General features: G+C 36.5%; 2 protein-coding genes across 3 annotated transcripts in view; one reads left to right on the top strand and one right to left on the bottom strand.

Annotated features, from left to right (window-relative positions):
- Nucleotides 1-11,130, top strand: part of ldah (lipid droplet associated hydrolase) — a 37,179-nt gene extending 26,049 nt beyond the window's left edge. For both annotated transcript variants that reach the window (XM_060880112.1, XM_060880113.1), the window contains exons 6-7: nucleotides 7,001-7,083; nucleotides 10,346-11,130. In XM_060880112.1, the coding sequence (XP_060736095.1) occupies nucleotides 7,001-7,083; nucleotides 10,346-10,537 (275 nt within the window). In that variant the 3' untranslated portion in view covers nucleotides 10,538-11,130. The remainder of the gene's footprint in view (nucleotides 1-7,000; nucleotides 7,084-10,345) is intronic.
- Nucleotides 11,131-13,345: 2,215 nt separating this feature from the next.
- On the bottom strand, nucleotides 13,346-21,071 carry gdf7 (growth differentiation factor 7). Its single transcript, XM_060880110.1, has 2 exons — nucleotides 20,625-21,071; nucleotides 13,346-17,786 (listed from the first exon to the last, which is right to left on the bottom strand). The coding sequence occupies exons 1-2, from the start codon at nucleotides 20,866-20,868 to the stop codon at nucleotides 16,807-16,809; spliced, it is 1,224 nt and encodes a 407-aa protein (XP_060736093.1). The 5' UTR covers nucleotides 20,869-21,071; the 3' UTR covers nucleotides 13,346-16,806.
- Between the last annotated feature and the right edge of the window lie 975 nt (nucleotides 21,072-22,046).

Here is a 22,046-nt window from a genome sequence, read left to right as displayed (position 1 = left end):
AAAGCATATCACTGCATGTCGTACTCTGTATGTATGTGTATGTGACATAAAAATTTGATTTGATTTTATACGTATCTATCTATCTATCTATCTATCTATATATATATATATATATATATATATATATATATATATATATATATATATATAGATAGATAGATAGATAGATAGATAGATATATATACATATATATATATACACATGTATATACGTATATATGTATATACGTATATACATGTATATACATGTGTATGTATATATATATATATATATATATATATATATATATATATATATATATATATATATATATATATATATACATAGATAGATAGATATAGTGATAAGGGAAACAGCTTTAGTTAATATACGTAATAAATATACGAATGTATTAAAAGAACCTGTTTTCTGTGACTTTAACAGGCTTATTTTATTCTATACGATGTCTGTGTGTCTGTATTCATAAAGTATCTATATATTTTTATTTATTTTCTGTTTCTTTCTTTACGTTCTTATGGCATGGTTTGGATCCACTTATTTGTTTAGAATGAAAGTCAATGTAAATTTATTCTTTGTGTTTCCTAAAACATGCAAAAATGAAATTTGGTCATCACATGGTTGTTGGTACCAAATTGAGTATTTCAGAAACTGCTGAACCTCTGGGATTTTCACACACAACAGTCTATAAACCTCCATAGAATCGTAGGAGAAAAAAGAAAAAATATCCATTGAGCATCAGTTCTGCAGGTACAAATACCTTGGTTGATGAGAGAGAGAAAATTGTCAGACTCGTTTGAGCTAACAGGTCCACCATAGCCTAAATAACCGCTTATTAAAACCCATCGAGTTTCACTGCTATCACTCAAGAACAGGAATCTAAGGTTCTTGTTCAGCCTGGAACAGGTCAGAGTGGAACCCAATGTGCTTTTTTTCTGTTGAAGCACATCTGCTTAAAATTTTGGGTTGTGAGTTGCCATTTTTTTGTTCACGCAAGGTGTAAAGTGTGTCTGTCTGAGTTACTATAGACTTCCTGTCAGCTCGAGCCAGTCTGGTCATTCGCCTCTGATCTCTCTCATCAACAAGGTGCTTCAGCCTGCAGAGCCTCCAGTCACAGGATGCTGGCACTATTCTTTGTAAACCCTGGGTACAGTTTGCATTAAAATTCAAGGAGACCTGCAGAATTTCAGAGTTTTTGACATGGCACTACCAAAATCACTAATATTAGACTATTTTCTCATTCTGGTATTTGAACATTAACTAAAGCCTTTTTCCTCTATATGGATGATTTTATGCATTGCACTACTGGCACATAATTAACTGATCGGATAATTTCATAAAAGATAAAAAGTTTTAAAAGATAAAAATTTCATAAAAGTGTGCAGATTTTCCTATAAGTGGCCTGTGAGTGTTTTTTCCCAATGCACTCAAATTACTTATGTCACATTTTAGCTTAAAAGTGACAAGTTTCTCTTCAAAAGATTAGTTTTAGGCTTCAGCCTGTGTGTGTGTGTGTGTGTGTGTGTGTGTGTGTGTGTGTGTGTGTGTGTGTGTGTGTGTGTGTGTGTGTGTGTGTGTGTGTGCGCGTGTGTGTGCGCGTGTATGTGCACGTGTGCACATCATACTGTAGCTAAGAACTAAGTGCTGGACTTTATTTGTAAATGAAAAGCTGCTCTCTCTCTGTCTTGCATTATACACATAATTAATGGCACGTTGACAGACTTAATTAAGAAAGCATGTTGCGATTAGATGGAACTTCCTGGGTACTTTTAAGGATTTATTTGTTCGGAAATCCCTTTCCTTGAAATCAGGATTGTTGATTCTCTCATGTTAACTGCATGTGAAACATGCACACAGAAACATGCTGGCAGTCATCAATGTCTGACATAAATTAATGAGGCCAGCCTCCCTAAAGAAAAGAGATATTAAAATGACTCTAATGTGCTCCATCATCAAGTATTTCGGCTTATACTACTACCTCACTCAGCCTTTTTTCCTTTATTTTTTTCACAACGTCAGATTATCTGGGGAATAAGAATTCTTAACATTTTCTATCACCTTTCGGCCTTGCATTTTTTGGGAATGCGAGAGTGTGAAATCCAAGAAGTATTGCTCAACACTCATTTCACTTCACCAGAGAGAAACATAGTTAACACTGGCCTGACCTGCAGTGCAGTGACGAAGGTTGTACACTTCCTATCTGGCATTTTCACCAGACTGCTTGCATATCTTTTCCCTTTCCTTTTCCAGACACCTGGAAACCGGGGAAAGAACATAGAGCTATGACAGTATGTTGAATGAAACACACATTAGCCTTCCATTGGAAGATGTTTATGATTATAAACCATTTGTAGTTTTGTTCTTCTAAAAAAAATGTTCATAGTTTTCGCTATCACAATTATTTAGACAAATTACCTGTTTGAATGCAGTAAATTTTTGTTGTTACACCGAATGCCGTTTATTTTAACAGCACACCTTTAATTAAAAATCACAAAAATACTCTCATAAATATCAAACAGTTCAAACACAACACAGTTTTATTAAAAAATAGATATTTGTTAAATGTTTGTGGCACAATTATTGTCCTCTTTTAGTCATTGACTTTTTCTACCTCTCTCTGCCAAGATAACAGCTCTGAGTCTTCTTCTATAATGCCTGATGAGGTTGGCCATGGCAAGAGATCTGAGACCGTTCCTCCATACAGAATATCTCCAGATCCTTCAAATTTCAAGGTCCATATTTGTCACCTTACAGGTTTTCTATAGGGTTCAAATCAGGGGACTGGGATGGTCATGGCAGGACCTTGAATTTGTGGTCAGTCAAGCATTTTTGTCCTGATTTTAATGTGTGTTTTGGATCATTGTCTCGCCACCAGGATTCAACCACCAAGATCCAAACACAGCCCATTTTAGCAATAAAGGCAGTTTTTCCACAGCTTTCTTTGCTCCTATTTACCAAGGGTGCCAATATTAGTGTAAGGCATTGTGTGTATAATAAGTTGATGGATATGATTTTTATTTAAATTGGTTAACTGTGATCAAATTCTGGCCTGTGCTTACTAGCTACTTTAGCATAACACTATTGCTTCTTAGATGAGGCTATTTTAAAAAAGTAATTTCATCCAGTAGCAGTTACACAACAGGAAGCTAAATCGTGTTCTGTGAAGCATAAATCCATTGCTTCACGGGATTTCATCAGACCGCAATGGATCATGGAAACAAATATGTCCTTATGTAAGCTAAGCTTTCATTTTTAGACAAGGCACAATTACTTTACACACCACTGTGCACGTTATATTAACTTCAGATGTGAACTTCACCTGATAATAGTGACTTAGTTTGTAAAGAAAGAGTGTTGGCACATTACTGAATATAAGCTAGTCACCTTAGCAAGAGTTCAAGCATGTAAGTGTTTAAAGATGAAACCTCTCGGTCAAAGAACACTGGATAGAAACCCGAGGGCAATAAAATGATCAAAATGAAAGTCATACAGAGGCTGAAATATGTTAGCTGTTTTGAAGTAACTCTAGAACATCTTATCGTAGCTGACCAGATTCCTGATTTTCCATGCTGTGGATTGGTTTATGAACGGTTTTATTGAATGATATTGAGGTTTTGCTTCAATCCGTAGTCAAGACATTAATGTTGAAATTTAAAAAAATATAAACTCTTAAGAGAGGTTCCAACATTCCTCCCATGTTGCTTTTCATTTGTTATTTGTGGTAGTATGGTTTTCTTTTTGTAATATCTTTAACTATGTTTCTAAAGTAAACAATAAATGAATTTGGTAACAAGCTTGATAAAGGAAATAGTCTCGATCAGAAGCTAGGTATATTCTTGCTAAATGAAGGATGTGGTTACAGTTTTGTGCAGTCTGGTCACTCTGGGTTCTTGACCACAGGTGTTATTTCTCTTACAGGAAAAAGCCACAGACCTTTCCCTGAGCACTTCCAAATCAGCTTTAATCCACAATTAAAATGCGATGATGGATAAATCCTTTCAAATCGAAGTGATGAAAGACATGTTTATTTCTGTTATTTCATGCAATTGCTTTTCTCTAAACGGCAGTATAATTCTGTATGAGGTACTGCAGAGTTTGCCCACCCACCTTGGGTTCTGTTTGGTGGAAGAAAAATCTGCACTGTGTTGCACCGGTTTGTGGTTTTCTTTCAAGACATGTGTTATTGAACTGAATAGAGGAGGGTAAAACTGTCTGGTTCATCAAGTTCATTTTTATTTTATCAAAGCAAAATTAGGATGAACAGTGACATAAAACAGTCAGTGTGGTTCAAAACATCAGACAGACAGCTGGCTGGATTTCCCACTTACTTCCCTTACTACTATTACCACTACTACTACCAGTATTACTACTGCTACTAACACTACTAATAGTATTACTCTACTATTGTTGTTGTTGTTGTTGCTTTGTCTTGTTGGAAATGAAATGTTCCCAAGATAGGAATGTCTGAGATTTTTGACTTTGTGTTTGACTTTGTATATATATATTGGCCACCAGACAGACTTATATGTTTTTCATAGAATGTTTACATTATTTTCAAAATATATGAAAAAAGAATATGATGGAAACAGTTATTGATATTTCGATTCTACTAATGATATTATGATATTTAGCATTTAAGTATAGCGTAAGTATGTATGTCAATTTAATTTCTCATTTTGTTACTACATTGTTGTATCCTAGCTGATTCCTCTAGATGACTCAGTGCATATGCATTTGTGTTTCCTTTACGTCTTCTTTCTGATGTTAACTGGGTGCATGTGTGAGGATGTGTAAATTGGGCTGGAATGCTATGTCCTGCCAAACCCCCGAGTCCAGACACCCCCCTAGAGATAAGTGAGATAGACCAGGGGATGTCTCGCTCATCACTGCCCCAAGACTGGCACACACATCTCTCTAACTAAATCTCTCTGTCTGTCTCAGTCACACTAATTTTTCCTCTTTTTTTCCCCTCTTTTTTTTTTAATTAGTTCTGGATTTAAATCCCCAGCATTACTAATATCAAAAAATTGGTCATATTTTTTTAAGCAGCTCTAAGTGCTTTTAATAGTAAAATGTGCCCAGTCATTAAACATATAGGATAGCTACTGTCTTCTGTAGATGTTAAAAGAATATTCTTTCTAGTCCATTTCTGAATTTGCCGTTAATTGTCAACCTGAGTCCCAGACCGATTTCTTAAAAAAAAAAATAAAAAAAATTAATAAGAAACAAGGTCAGAGAGATCTTTTACGCAGTGATGCACATCCAGATTTACGTTCTTAATGTAATGCAATTAAATGTTCAGGTTCAAAGTACATAGCACAGAACTCAAGAGAAAGATGATTTTATTTATTTATTTATTTATTTTCATGTTTTATTTTTTTTTTTAATTTTTATTAGATCTTTAGTGTAAGCAAAAGCTGTTGTGTACCATGTACATTAAGTTTACACCAGAGCAGAGCAATATATCGTTTGTAATGCAATACCTCAGTATTGCACTGCACTTGAGCTCTTTAACAAATCATTAAATGGGTTTTTGAAGATATTTTTTTTCCTGTGAGCATCCTGAATGATCTCAGATGTTGCAGATGAGTGTTCCTGTGGCTGTTTTGATGAATCACATTTACATGATCCGACAAACATAAATAATACTGATCAAAATAATGTGACCCAGTCTTCCACAATTGCACGTCAAGGGCTCTACCAATGTGTTTTTAATACATATCAAGACATGTCCAAATCTGGTACATAGTGTAATTGTAAGATCTTGTCCATATTGCGCAGATATAGTTCAGACCAAAGATGTCCACGTTTATATAATTTTGCACGTTCTTTATGTGGTAGCAATGGGTTATTAAGTGTCACTATATCTTACATTTTCAGTGGCGCCATACGGAAATGTTATGTTTTGGATCGCTGGTCAAGTAATAATAATGACATCTGGTATTTTATAATGTTTGTTTGTGAAAGATGAAATCTTAGGCTGAGTATTAAATGTGCTTCCAAGCAGTAATACACTGAAACTATTAAACTACATTATAGGATTTTTTTCCTGTATGTCCATCCAACAGAAAACTTTTACTCAAGGTTTATATTCACCTCTATCCTTGTTACATAAATCATCTATTGTACAGTTGTGCAAGACCCCTTCACCTACACCCTAGTAGTGTCGATGCTTAACTTGACTCTCAGACATTAGCAACCTGCCACTAAGGATTAACTATGTACTGAAATATTGCAGTTTATGTTGATCTATGTATGTGCTGTTTGTATATGTACTGGTTCAAGAAGATCTATCTATATATATAGATTAGTGTGGAACAAGAGGACATCTGCATAAGTTGGGTTTTCAAAAAACAAAGTGGAGTGTGTTTATTCCTCAGATGTTAAGGTGCAGATTGTTTCATTAAAGATTAGACTCACAATAAATGCTTTTAGAGCATCAGGTTATGAATGTTGAGTTGGATCACTGAGTTTTTTCAATGTTTCATTCTCCATATCAGAGATGTTTTTCTGCTTTCTCACTGTATTTATTTATTTATTCTTTTTTTTTTCCCATTTCACAGCTATGTTAGTGAATATCAAAATTCCTGATGTAGCTAACATAATGTACAGTCTGCAAATATGTCCTGTTTTGATTATTGAAATGAATATTGATATATATACTATGCACATTGAAATGCATATATATAGTACATAGTATAAATTATATACTGTTTATATAGGTCTAAACAGTCACTAACCTTTCTGCTTTTCACTCCCTTTTTTAGCTAATAAGACAAAAACTGAAGCTTGAGTTCTGTCATTCCATTCTGACACCGGAGACTCCTTACAAAAATGCTTCCAAACAATTTAAGTCAATTGAATACTTTTGCAAAGACAGATTTATTCATCTGATTTATTTGTCTGATTTTAAGAAAGATTTGTTTCACTAGTGAATCAGTAAGGTGTTTTATGTTAGAGGTTAAGTCCGTGTGCTTTCTTACTTTTTTCTTTCCTTTCACAGCAAATGCTATGTATATGGGGAGTCAAGAAATGAGGATGGTGCTAGATCGAGATAACCTGACCATACAGCAACATCTTGACAAGGTACTCAGCCAGTAACAGTTGATTATGTTACCACTGATTAATGACTATATTTCAATGTTACGAACAATAACATTATAGTGACGTTTACAGTTTTCCTCTAAAGTAATACAGATTTTGGATATTCCCAGTCAGACAAAATTGCTCAATTACAGTGCATTCTGAAAGTATTCAGATCAGTCTACAATCCATACACCATAACGACAAAATCAAAACCAGACTTGTTATAGTTTTGTATATGTTTCAAAGACAAAGAAACTGGAATATTACGTTGACATAAGGACTCAGCCCCTAACCATTAATTACACCTTTGGCAGCAATTACAGCCTCAAATCTTTTTGCACACCTGGATTTCTCTTGTCCAGCTCTGTCATGTTGGATGGGGACTGTAAGTGGACAGCCAATTTCAGGTCTCTCCACAGATATTCAACTGTGTTCAGGCTCTAACTTGGTCACTTAAGAACATTCATATAGTTGTCGTTAAGCTAATCTTGCATTGTCTTGCATGTGTACTTAGGGTCATTGTCCTGTTGGAAGGTGAACCTTAAGCCCAGTCTGAGGTTCTGAACAGGTACTCTGGGACAGATTTTCACAAAGGATATCTCTGTATTTTGCTGTGATCAGGTTTCTCAGGTCTCTGCCAATAAAAGAAATACCTCCATGCTACCAACACCATGCTTCACTGTTAAGATGGTATTGTGAGGTGATGAGTGGTGCCTGGTTTACTCCAGAAATGATGTTCGGAATTGAGGCCAAACAGTCCAGACAATCTTGTTTCTCACAGTCTGAGAGTCCTTTATTATTATTTTTTTTAAATTTCGAACAGGAATTGTTTGTGTCTTGCATTGCAGAGAGCCTTCCAGCTGGCCAATCTGTCATGAAGCCCAGACTTTTGAGTGTTGCAGTGATGGTTGACCTACTGCAAGTTTCTCCCATCTCTACACACGCCCAAAAAACACCCCATAGCTACCAATCAGACGACTCTAATCAAAGTTGAGAACCTCTCCAAGATAATCCAGAGAATTGGGATGCATCTGAGCCGTATTTCAAGTGTCATAGCAAAGCATCTCAAAATTTTGATGTGATATTTCAGGTTTTACAGTTCATATTTGCAAAAAGCAGAAGGTTGCAACATAAAATCATGTAAAGAAAAACAAGGCAGTGTCGGAATACTTTCTGCCTGCATTGCATCTTATAATCATCCACGGTTTATTGTGAAAAAGTTCAAAGAATGCAAGATCAGAATGTGCGCCCGTGCTGTTTCGCTCTGCCCCAAAGTCATGAAAAACGTATTGAGCATGTGTGTCAGCGTGTGTGTTTTCGATGCAGTTGTTCTGATGCTAACCAGAGGCCTCATGCATGCACTGAGGTGGGACATGACTGGCTAGGATATCAATGACTGGTGCACTTTATCTGTCATCAGTTAAAAAGGTGATATCATTGCTGCTCTCACTCTGCTTCTCGTACACACCACATACTTTAACCCTAAGTGTCACAAGACATACAGCACCTTCCTGTTATTTTCTGTTGAAAAGACAGAGCTCAAAGATGGCACTGTTATAGTCACAGCAGAGGCACACTTAAGTCACTGCTTTGCTAAATAGGGTTCTTTTTTTGTTGTGGTGAATGTCAGATCTGTGTGTTTCCTCCAAAGTTTGACATGGATTGCATGACAAAAGGGAAACCCTCTTTTGTTCTGCAGCTCTGGCTCCGTATGTACGTGTGTATTCCCATTTTGCTTTGATACGCTTTGTTGTATCCTGCATTGTTGAAACTATAAAGCCTTGCTGGCTCTTTTGTTTGCCAGCAACCTTGCCAGAGTAATTCTTTTTAAAAGAGCTGTAGGTGAAGACAGGAGGTCATATGTTTGAACCCCTCTTCAGTCTTAAACCACATGCATGTGACTCCTTTATTAGATTTATAGGCTGTGGAGAAATCAATCAGGCAGACAGATGGAGAAGCCATCATGATTAACTAGTACAGGCAGCAAAGGCCTAGAGTTATGCAATTTGTCTGGAGTGTGATGTGGAACAGTTGACAAGCATATGTGATCATTCTATTGTGCACATTAATGAGGACACTTAACAATAAATACCTTTCAATAGAGTCAATAGGGGAGATTGTTATAGGCTTCACTAAGGGAATCACTGCTAACCATGAGAAAGGCATCACATTTTATTGCCAGTCATCCCTGACCTGGTTCGAATCTTGAGCAGACTATACGGTCACTGAGACTGTCATCTGTGGCTTGTGAAGTCCTTTTCTATGGTATATTTGTTTTTGAGATCTTTATCAGGGATGCAGTGGAGAATAAACAGAAAAAAATGTCCATGTGCATTTTTTAAATATGAAACATAATGCATGAATTTTTTTCCCTTTTTAATGTGGGTTTAATGTGGTGCGGGGGAGGGGCGGGCAACAAAGACGAATATTTCCGTGTTAAAAGTCCCATCGTAGTCACCACATCATCTTGCTTTTCATTTTTTGTAAAGGTTTTCTTTCAATCTCATATATGAAATAGCTGTGCTGAAGCACAAGTCTTTCATTAAAAAAGATGTACATGTTTTGAGATTTTGGTATACCGTTTATATAAATGCTTCATAAGATGTGCTTCAGTACACATGCTGTTATAGACAAATACCCAATGACAGTGAAAACAACACTTCCCAATGTGATTTATTACCCTTATACCGCAGCATTTTTTTTTTTTATCATATTGTACATTTTATCCATTTATAGCTATGTTTAATGTTGATGAGCATCTGTAAAATAAGTTAGTTCCTGTTATGTCTTGCTTTATAACAGCTCTAAACAGTCACCAGCCTTTCGTTTTTGTCTCTCTTGAATTACTCTCCCAGACAAAAAGAATGCAGCTTCTGATGTTTCTGAGAAAACACTTTCCCATGTCAGAGAAAATAAAGGAACAGCTTTACCTCTTGACTGTTATAAAGCACAGACACTGGAGCCTCCTTCTGAAAATGCTGAATAAGTGTCTCCTCATGGACAAACATCACCATATCAACAACTACACATGTTTTTTAATTTATTTAAATGAAGCGTCCACCAGACAAGTCTCTGTCATTGTGTATTAGAACAAGCACCTTAATATAAGCCTCTCATTTGTGGTGTAGCCATAATTACATGCTGTTAAGCAAAATAAATCAAGATTAATCAGAATCGAAAAAAGCTGCAGCATAAGAGTGTTTTATAGGGTCATAGTGTCTAACATTTTGCATGAACTTAAGCTCTTTTTCAACTTCCTTAGCTTATTTTCTACTACGGAGCCACAGACCACTGGTGCCCTGTGCAGTACTTCCAGGATATTCGAAGAGACTTTCCCGATGGAGACGTTCGTCTGTGTGAGCGCGGTCTGCGCCATGCATTTGTCCTTGACGCGGGTGAAGATATGGCTAACATGATCACCGAGTGGATCCGTGATGACCTAAGAGGATTATAGTACTGCTAGAATCAAAGCAAACCTTACTAATGACATACACAAGCTCCATATTCCAGTCCAGTTCAAAATGACTTGCATTACAAGACCTTTTAAAGGCCTTTATTATTATGATGCTGAAACTCAGCAATCATTTCCAGTGAAAATGCACAGATTCTCAAATTTGTGCCTTAAAATAAAAAATAAGAATAAGTAATAAGTTTACTAAGTAATGTTATTATGCTCTACTCTAAACATATGAGTATTCTGATTTTATTAAGACTAGAAGCATAAATAGAAAATCTAGAAATGTGATTCCTACATCACTAAACGCCCCACCTACTTTGTTAGTATATTTTTTTGTTTGCTTGTTTGTTTATAATAAGTTATTGGATTTTGTCTATAATCGTTAATAGTTAAAAATAATTTTTTTGTCCGATATAATAGCAGGATTTATCCTAAGTGAAGTAAATAAGCATGTTTTGAGACCAAAGTTTTCCTATATTGTCCAAAAGTTATTATAAATCAGATCACAACAGGAAACAACATTATCTGTCATTGAAACAAAGATGCATTACTATTTAATAGAAATGTAATTTAATATTGATGCTTGTATTTATGGTTTTCCATTCATCTATAATAAATTATTATATCCAAAATGTGTAGAGTATTTGTCAAGGTATTCTGTTTATAAATACTTTTGAGATATTGAAGAGTGTCCACTGGGATAGACTCAAAGGATGAGTATAAAACACCTGTCTTAAAAAGTGATGCGGAAAGTTTTTTTCTTTAGTAACACTGACTATTACAGTGATTTATTCAACTATAAATATGTTGCACGCATGTGTTTTCCATTTCCAGTGAAAACATAGATCATAAGAAGACCTTGAATGGGGTTTGATTTGTTTTTTTTGGTCAAAAATAGAAATCACATTTTGGCATGGTGGCAAGAAAGCAAGTGCATATTGTCAGGGGTCAAATACTACAAGCCCTATCACTGCAAACGAGAGCTTTTCAGAACAAAGAGTAATAAATGTCTGTGAATTCCATGCAAATTTCCCATTCGGTGTATTCATCAGTCATCATATGGATGGTGCTGAACGACATCAGTGCTGTGACTCTGCCTCGGGAATATTTTCCCACACAGCATTTCAAGACTGTAACACTGTAAGTGCTGTTACAGTGCTGTACTGAAAAAGCCACAGTGTTGTTCTCCTATACTGTTATTCATGTGGACAAAACAGGGCTCTGTACGGGTTAAAAAAAAAACCTTATGAAAGTGTATATTGGTCATATTGCTAGAGTTTGATCCTGCAAGTCTCCCACAATAAATTATATATCTTGAACAGTAGGAAGTTCTATAAATCAGTCCACTGTAACAAACATCACACCATTTTTTGTTTTATGATTCGTATAACTACATTCCTGTCTAAACCAACAGGTAATGTCCTTTGGATTCCAGCTTTATCAATTCAACATCATCGACATCAACCCCCTGTACCAAATGGCGATAATATCCAGCTTGGTTTTGTGTCATTCTGACACCAAATCTAGTGAAAGTATTCATGATTCATAATCAAATTTACTTTCACGGATTTCCCATAGGCACCACACTAGTGAACATTATCTCATATTGGTGAAAAGCTGAACAAATGTCGAGTAAAACATCCCCGGCTGATCCAGTCTGTCGGACGTCCCAGAGGAAATGTAAACCCTCGACATGTAAACCCAGGCCTCTTTAATCTCCCTCTTCTGCCTGTTCAGAAAAGAATGACAAAGCCCCTTAATTTGCTTATCCTTGATTTAAACCAGGAGGCAGGGCTAGTTCATAGAAGGAAATGGAGTAATCCCGTCCGGGTGGATTGAATTGTGGCAAAGCAAACAAGCTTTACTGTTTTACATTTTCAAAGTGGTTTGGGCTTTTTGTGGCAATGAAGAATCGGCCCAGATATATACATGCTTTTTCCTGCCAAATATCATCTGTAACAGATCAAGTTTGTTCCACCGGTCTTTGTTAGGTCTTGTTTTGACATAGTAGTAGTTACTCTTTGTCCCTCCTTTCAGCATTTGTACCAGTATAGCTTTATCTAATAAACCTTGATCTATAAGTGTTTGCACTGTAATAGTAGGCTGGCTCTTCGAGGAAATTATTCTCATGATTTCCGAGATAAGTTTTCTGGTCATAAGTGGATGCTGTAAATCTTTAAAAGTGTGACGTAAATTAGAATTGGATCAGTTTTATTTTTCAAGAGAAATCTGGATACAAATACTATAACACTTGTGCTGAATAAAGGGCTGATTATGTAGAAAAGTAGTGTTCAATAGTAGTGTTACAATAAATAACAATATTTTCAAGTAAACAGTATATATGTATATATTTAAAGATTGTTATTTATTGTGTTTTTTTTATTAAGTTTGTTATTGTTTATTTATTTCTTTATTTATTATTTTTTTAAAGAAAGCTACAGACAACAACCATGTCATCAATCTATATATTAAAATGCACATACTCATTCTCATCTATTGTTTTTTCTTCCTGTTACCGTACTCTTAATGTTTTACTTTAGCAGCCCTTTAACTTTACTTCTCGCTATACAAAGTTTTGCAATTTTTATATTTTGTTCCATTTATCCCATATTATCTCGCAAATGCTCTTATAAAAAATGATCATCAATGTATAGAAATGTAATGTATAAAAATGTAAATAATACCTTAGAAGCATAATAATATTAACAAACTATGACATTTTTATAATCATATTTAACCTTTCATCAGGAGTAAACTATTTGAATGGAAATAGATTTTAAAATAAATGCATAAATGCAGCACATGAAATATTTTGTTGAGTCATACTGAGTTAGTGTTGTACAAAAAAATATAATCAACAGCCGGAGTAAACTAGAGATGTCTCTTTCACTATTTTGAGAAAACATCACAAGACCGATGTGCTATTACATCACCAACTTCTGAGGCCCTGAACTCTGTGTAAAGCCATGAAGTCAACAAATTTAATAAAACTTTTAATGTGCACCACATACACACCCACATACACACACAAGCATTAAAGTACTCTAAGCATAGAGCTTCACGTTATGCATTACGACTTCTCTGCCTGCACTGCGTCTCTCCTCCCTTTCTTTCTGCCTTTTGAAATTCTAATCAGTTGAAATATTCGTAGTATTTTTCAGACAAAAACCAGAGCGAAACACAAACGCAATAATACGTCTGAAACCAAGGATGAGACACACTTTCAGTAAGGGTTTACTTTTATTTTAATGTCTGGCAAAGAATTGCTGAGAGTCCATTTTCCCCCCTTATTAATAAACTCTTTGCTTTAATAAAGTCATCTGTACAGGAATGGCATAGTAAAAAAAAAAAAGGTGAAAGAAAAAAAAGGCTACAATGTGTGCTTAAGTTTGGGTTTGAAACATATAGTTATTTATATGTATATTATATATTTTATATATACCACTAAACAACATTTCCAAAACATGAAAAAATGCATAGCTGTTTACAGATAATTTATAGCTCAATTATGTACAATCCCTTGTATGTTACACAAAAACTCGCACATAGTGCAATGACAATACTCCAATATGGTTTCTGCATTTAAGGCATTTGTATTCAGTCAAAGGACATATACTGCATTTCTGTCCTATTTTGTATAATGATTGATTTCATTATACTTTCTCATTATATTTTTACAGCTCACAAATGTATCAGGACTCGATAGAACATAATAAATTCACTAAAATTAAGGCTAGTACTTTCAAATTAGAATAAACACGTTACACTCTTCCATCTCATGTTTAAAACCAACATGCTATAAACCGGGGACGGTAAAGTAAAACAGATGTCCGATTCTTACGATGTGAACATAGTCTAGAATTGATGTATATAGCAAGGTTGCCAAAGCCCTTAGTTGAAGCATAGCAATGCTGTAGGATTTACATTCAGTGTCTGAAAGCACTTGGCCAGCTGAAATACCTACTCCTCGAAATGTCTCTAAAGGCTTTTAAGTTAAAATGCCAAGGCACAAAAACGTAATTCTTGCAGCTTTAAGCTTTCACCATGCTCCTGAAATCAGTCAGCATTCACATTGTACTGTAAATTTGGGACAACTGGGTCTTTAACACTGTTGACATGACAAAAGCAAAGCACAAGTCCAATGTTAATTACTAGTAAATCTTCTCTTTTATCTTATAACTTTCAGATGTTACAGAGAACAAGGTTCACTTTAATGACATAAGCTACTATATTGTGGAAGAAAATGTAATAATGATGTTTGATAAACAAAGCTGTATGAATTAAAGTGATTGTAATCAAGGCACATTTATTTAACGTTTAACTGCTCAACATATTTAGTTGTAGATTTTTCACGTGTTTCTAATTACGTGCTCTATTACTTTATAATTATTATTTTTTTATTTATTGTTACATTTTCTTATTTTTAAAAGTATAAAATCTATATATTATTATTCATTGCACTTGTTGTTGTTTTTTTACTAATTACCTTGTTTGAAAAAAGTTTTTAATTAAATACAAATATGTAATAATATGTAGCATTATGTTAATGGAAGCTTCTTTTATTATTATTATTATTATTATTATTATTATTATTATTATTATTATTATTATTAGTCTAGATGTGCATTTAGGACAAAATAGAGAAACTTTTTTTAATAAACTGGCCAAAAGATTATACATATTATTCAGATTATTCATATACACTCATGCAGGCATACTTACAGATTTTTTCAGAAAAAATGGATTGTCTTTACTGAAATAAATTGGGATAAGTCAAGTCTGTTACCAAACCCGCTCACTAAGTTCTGCGTATAAGGCACAGAAACCGTTTTATGGTTGAAGCATTTTTGTCTGTCTATTTATGCAAAAATCTATAATATAACACTATTTATACAATATACTGCCAACATTGTTTAGAATGATTTACTTTTGTATTGCTACATTCCAGTGTGTGTGTGTATATATATATATCTTTTTTTTTAGATTAGGCTTACAAAATGTATTTTAGAATTATTTGAATTGAGGTTGTCTTTTTTCTTCTCCAGAGTTAACACATTGTCTTATGTCCCTTAGCAGGTGTACAATCTGAGGCTGCTTTCAGGAAAATGTGCTTGATGCGAATGTTTATTCTAAAATGAAATTAACATAAGGACAGCAGAGACAAGGAAAAGCAAACCAACCTACACTTGCAGTTTGACCTGACAAGAAGGTTGTCACACATAAGTGCACTACGCCAAGAATCAGTTTGACTTTGGCTTTCTAACCTCTTTCCCAGGTTCTGAGGTTCAGTGAAGTCATTTACCTCTTACACATGTAGACATCATGAATAACACAGTTATTGTATCTAGTCCTGCAGATGCCAAGTTGGCTGTCTACAATGCTTATTTCTTTAGTAATGAGCTTAGTTAAACACAATTCTTAAAGAACTTGGCATGATTAGCCTTTTGAGTGAAACAAATAATGACTGAGGTTCTTAGCACTGTATGGTCTGTGAGTTTCCTTTTGTGGGCCAGTCAAACACTGTCCATTATGCTGAGAAAAGGAAGCGAGATGTCACCTCTTGGGAGCATCAGCTGTGTGTGGGTTACCTTGATATAAAATTCAGAACTGTCATACACAATAAATCACCCTATGAGTCTCTTGATTATAAAAACAACTCAAGCTCCAACTGGAATAATATATTGCGCTTTACAGAAAAAGTCCAAACCTCCGACATTCAGGCAAGCATTGCTGCTACTGATTAAGGTCACTTTTTCTTTCTCATATTTATATTTTTAAATCTTCGATAAAATTCATATGAATGTTCTCTTTAGTTTAAGCTGACTGTCAAGCAAAATACTTCTACTCTTAGACTTTCATGGAATCTCTCAGAGTCTTGGGAATTCAGAAGGGTTCAACATTTTCACAGTCACTGGGGAGCAGACTTGACTGCTCTATCATTTCGTTTACATTATAAGGATGCAGTGTTATTTCTGGAATTTCTGCTCTTGCTTTTTTCCTGATCAGTGAGGTTTGTATTTTATTGGAGAATTTAGTATCTAGCAAAAAGGTCTGTTCAGTATTTTGTACCCATTGGGTTTCCTGTAAGCATAACCTCTTATGTCCACTCCAACACATGCATGTGCACACACGCTTACCCATGGTAGTGATTGCTAAAATATGTTTGGCACTAAGGCTCATTCATTTCTGTGAGGCTGACAGTGCTGGGCTGGAGCTCTTTTGTATGTTTGGAAGCAAGGGCTGTAGGCCAGCCCATTTTTAAGATGCTACCTGCAGCCACAGCTCTCCACCACCATGTCCTCATACTGCTTATACACCACGTTATTCCCAGCGTCAATGTATAGGATGCTTATAGGGCTGAGCTTGGAAGGCACACAGCAACTGGGCGGTGTTGACTCTGGATCCATTGAGTTCATAAGCGTCTGGATGATGGCGTGGTTGGTGGGTTCAAGATGCGAGCGGAGGGGGAAGTCACATGCACCTTCGCAGTGGTATGCATCATAGTCCAGTGGTGCAATGATCCAGTCATCCCATCCCAGCTCTTTAAAGTTTACATGGAGTGGTTTGCGGCTGCAGCGAGTTCGTCGCCTGCCACCTCCTTTGCCCCCTCCGCCTGTTCCACCTCCCACAATGGCTCCACCCCCACCTGCTGTCCCTGCTCCACCAGCACGGCCTGCTAAGGTGGTTCTCCTCTTCTGGCGGCGCCTTGGTGTGCCACGACTCTCAGCTCTCCGGTCAAACATGTGCATGGCTTTCATCTTCTCACGGATCTCTCTGAAGAGATTTTCTTTCCTGCGAGTGCGGGAAAAGGCAACAAGCAAAGCCCTCTCATTCTTCTGCTGTCCCTCTAAACCCAAACCAACTAAAGAAGGGGAAATCAGCTCATGTGTTAAGTCTGAAGCAACAGTTATTCTGAAACATACATATCTGCTGTCTTGAGTTGTCCTGTGCAGCCTGTGGTGGGCTTTTAGAGTAGTCCCAATGTTAAAGACATCCCAAGTGCTCAAGGTGGTATCCAGAATGTTGATGATCCTAGAAGTGAGTAGTCGAGGCTTGCCTGATGAGCCCCAAGAGGAGCAACTATAAAGGCGTAGGTGGTACAGGTTTCCTGCAGAGGATCGTAATTTCTCCAAGTCAGATGGCAGCTTCCGCAACACCCGCAGCTCAGCCTCCACTAGTTCTTCAGTCCTTGAGAGACCCGAAAGGTTAAATATGTACTGCTGGTGGGACTCAGCTGATGGCTCATCTGTAAGTACACAAGAAATCAACAACACTAAGATGAGCAGTTCAGTCTTAGACATTCAAATATGTACTGCCTGGGAGGAATTTCAATAATAGGTCAGTGTTAATTTAACTTCAGCAGTGCTTACAGGAGCCATCTGTCTGGGGTAGAAATCTCACATTCCTTGGCCCGTGTAAGCAGTCTACCAAATAGCCGAAAATGCCATACTGACACTGTCAGCTCTTCTCTTCAATGAGAATAACATTCATGGGCCTTGAATGGATTCTCCAAATGCAAGGCACACAACACCAGCCAAGACCAGGTGGAGAGTGTTCTGTTGACCTGTCGGACTGCCTTGGTCCTTGGCAGCATCTCCAAGTTGTGCAGAGTGAATGTGAAAACGGCTGGCTGGGACATGCTAAAAGCTCACAGTCTCCAGCAAAGCCCTTCTCTCCCCTTCTGCTACGCTCCTCAAGAGAAGGCTATAAATTTAAGAGGAATGGTAGGTGGGCTGGTTACAGAATTAGATGTCCACCGTTTGGGTTGAACACCTCTGACCACCATTATAACTGTTGGAAATCACCTGGACCTAGTTTGCTGTGTTTAAGGTGTTTAAGCGTTGGGCTCATTTAACCTCTGGAGAGAGCATAACTATGATTCTCATTCAAACATCTCATGATGATCTTTGTGCTATGCTATTTTTCTTATTAAGATGTTTTCCAAAGAGATCTATCGTAAGCCCATGTCGCTCTATGCCATCCGTGACTGAAGCAATGCAGACAAGAGCTTTGCTAAGAGGGACCAGATCCAGCAAGTAAAACAAGTTTCAATGTTGACGTCTTGACATCTAACTCAACCGTAGAAGCCAGAACACTGTGCAACCTGAGACGCAGACCACAGTTTCATGGTTAAAACATGAAGGGGATTCTTCTAATATGAGTGGGTAGCACGAGAACCCAAGGCCAGATCTGGCTATATCGTGTTGACTGCATATCACGAGACAGAACTAAGAAAAGCAAGTAATTGCAAACAGTTAAGCATCTGCTGTGAGCATCCACACAACCTGGGCTTGGCCTGTGGTCCTCAAGAGGAGCAAAAAGGACAGAGGCATCCAGTGTAAGCTGCCTCTCAGACGCTAAGTTCTCACACTCAGAATAAGGGCCACTATCAGAAGATGAAAGATGAACTCAAAAAGCAGGGTCCTAGGGCAAAGCATCCTCCTCTAGAGGTAATATCTGCTTGCCAGGCAAAACAATGACATAATTTTAAAAAATGTCATGAGAAGCTGTCTGGAAATAGGGTTTCATTCTAACTCCCCCATTTTTATTTTGGTCTACAACATGCAGTCTAATCTGCCCTTAAGAATTTTGTGGGCCTTAGAGACCAGAGCGGTCAAAAAGTTGGATTATGTCAGTCGATGATGTATGCAACGTGATTTGATAATTGAATTTCCAAAAGATTTCCAATTATTTCTAAACAAAAATGACTGCTGATTAAAACAACAGGTTTATCTTTTCTCACAGATCATAAAATCTAACGTCAGGATAATCTATCTTTCTGATATGTTTTGATTTGCGTTGTTTTATATGTTGTTATAATGTCTAGAATGTTGTTCATGTTGTTAAGTATTATGTCAATTAGGTAACATTTTACAGGATGGACTCTGTATTGCACTTTGTTTTCACCTCTGCATCGCTCCAGTCCACTTTATTTTACCAAGAATGGTGTTCTAGACCATACCGTTCACTGTGTTTTTATAAATGGGGAAATGACCCACCGAACCAGAGGTATTTTGTAAAGTCACTATTGTAGAAGATAATGTGTATTTGAGCATGAGTTTTGAATTAAGAGTTTCTGTCTTTATCAGCAACACCTGGCCACGGATCGCACGCTCTTTCCGAGCATTTGGCTCAACACGCCAGTGTACTTTATTTATCACAGATGGTAGAGGTTAGACACATTAAAGTCCACGATTTGAGGTGTTATTTGAAATCATTTATTTTTTAACCGTAAACATCAGGACATTCAAAAACTTTCCAAAATAAATTGTAGGATATGAAATAAAGACTTGGGTTAGGGTTGAATAAGGTTGAATAAAATTCAGAGCAATTATTTGCGCAATATGCTGCTGATATATCTTTAAAAAAAAAATCAAGTGAACTCAAAGTAGATATAGATTTATTTATCGAAATGCAATTACATTAGTGTTTTCATACAGTGTGTTTTTAATATCTGTCTATTATAATTCACTAAAGCAAATTTGTGTGTTACTGATTTTTTTTTTGGTTATAATATCAACCTGTGAGGCTGCAGAGGTGCAAAATTTATATATATATATATATATATATATATATATATATATATATATATATATATATATATAAATATATATATATACCTGGCAATATATATTATATATATAGTCAATACACGAACAGTACCACAGGACCACATAAATGTTGTTGAACAAAACATCAGTTTTAGTACAAAGAGACAAGTGCACCAAAATGCGTTAAATACACTTGACACCAACCACAGAATAGCACACGCAGATGTACTGCTGTATAATGCAAAGACCCTAATTAGATTTCTGTCAATTGCATGCAAAACCATTTAATGCATCAACGTGTAGCAACGATAAAAGGAATGTCAGCGGTATAACATCTGGAATACAAATACGTATTGAAAGAAAGAATAAAGTCCGGAGAATGCATTCGTTTCTGTTTGTAGGCGTTTATCAGAATGTAATTGTAATCAACATTAAAGTCAAGTAATTTATCACTTATCAGAATAATAAATAATTCGGGACCTTGTTATTTATAATTATACATTAGTTATGTAGAAGTGATGAGCGTCTCCCACCTTTGCTCTGGTCCACGAAGCTGGTGACAGTGTTGGCTCGTCTCCTCGCGCGCGTCGCGCTCCCGTAGTTGCTTGTGCGCTCGAGCTGTGACTGCGTCCTGTACAGGTTGAGCATGTAGTCCGGCACGAGCACCGCCGAGCCGTTTCGCCACACTGCGCGCGAGCCCAGCGCCACGGCTTCGAGCGCGCTCCCGAAGCACACGGCGAGCCACAACAAGGGAGCGCCACTCTTCCTGCCGCTCATTTTCAGCACTCTCTGGCCCACAGCGGGGGAACCTGTCTAGTGGATAGTGGTGACTTAAGGAACTCCCACTTTTGGTCTTTAAATTGGCTTAATAGCTCGATTCGGGCTGAATGTGGTGTATAAGGTAACGCCTGTTGCGCTGAACACTGCTAGCGCCCCTACAGGCAAAACAAGACAACTGCCCCAAAAGCGAAGTAAAACATGGACTTAAACACACACTTTGTGGTTCATTTTGGTCAATAATTGTCTTGTAGGGGGGCTCAGCTTTCATGTGAGAGACAGAATGGTGCATTCAGAAAAAGTAATGTTTCATTTGTACTTTTCTTTTTTTTTTCACTCCTGCATGTGTTTTGTAGTTTAAATGTATCTTTCACTTGGATATGTGGTTAAAGTTTTCCTATAAAATGATATAATAATTAGATATATACTGTATAATGTAAGCCATTACAGTGCAATGACTTGAATAAGTGAAACAGTACAAGGGTTTATTGACATTCTGCTTACGTCCAAATATATGAGGGGAAAGTTGTTTTTAAATATACAAGGAAAAGAATTGCCTTCATTATGGATTTGTCAGCTGTACTAAATAAATACGGAAGCAGCTTTCATCTCACGTATGGCCTTGAACCATGATCTATTATTTCCCTCACATCACGTTTATGTGATCGTTTGGGCAATGTTCATTACTTTTGTGCGTGTTGTGCGCCCTCTATTGTTAAAAATGCTGTATCGCAGTTTACTACTTTAAAGGTTTTCTAAGTAATTTTAATAGCACTGAGGTAGTAGGTTGCTGTAAGGCAATGTTCAGAGACTAAAAAACTCTACAATAACTAGCCAAAATATTACTACATTAAAACAATTGTAATAGTTTTGTTAGAGGTATAATAGCTTAGTGTTTCACAGGTTTGTCTCTCATTTCTGGGGTTAGATGTGGTTTTATTCCCCCTGCCCTGTGGAGTATGAATGTTCTTGCTGATCTATTATCCCCAGTCAAAGGACATGCACTATAGGCTGACTGGCATCTGTCCTTTGTGTGTGTGTGTCTGCGTGTGTGTGTTTGTGTGTATGTGTGATGGGTTAACACCCTGGACAGAGTGTGTTATTCCAAAAACATGCCAGAGAATGACCTGAATTAATTCTCACAAAAGGAATGATTTGTATTTATTGTTAGTGCGTTT

This window comes from Tachysurus vachellii, chromosome 10 (assembly GCF_030014155.1).
Source record: "Tachysurus vachellii isolate PV-2020 chromosome 10, HZAU_Pvac_v1, whole genome shotgun sequence".
NCBI lineage: Eukaryota > Metazoa > Chordata > Actinopteri > Siluriformes > Bagridae > Tachysurus > Tachysurus vachellii.
The sequence above is the reverse complement of the archived record's forward strand: the minus strand, read 5'-3'. Positions and strand labels throughout refer to the sequence as shown.

What these genes read in the sequence shown, in the direction of transcription:
- gdf7 (XM_060880110.1), bottom strand. Translation starts at nt 20,868, where the DNA reads ATGAGCGGCAGGAAGAGTGGCGCTCCCTTGTTGTGGCTCGCCGTGTGC. An exon ending in CTTCGTGGACCAGAGCAAAG is followed by an intron (nt 17,787 to 20,624) that starts GTGGGAGACGCT and finishes GTGTACTTACAG; the next exon opens with ATGAGCCATCAGCTGAGTCC.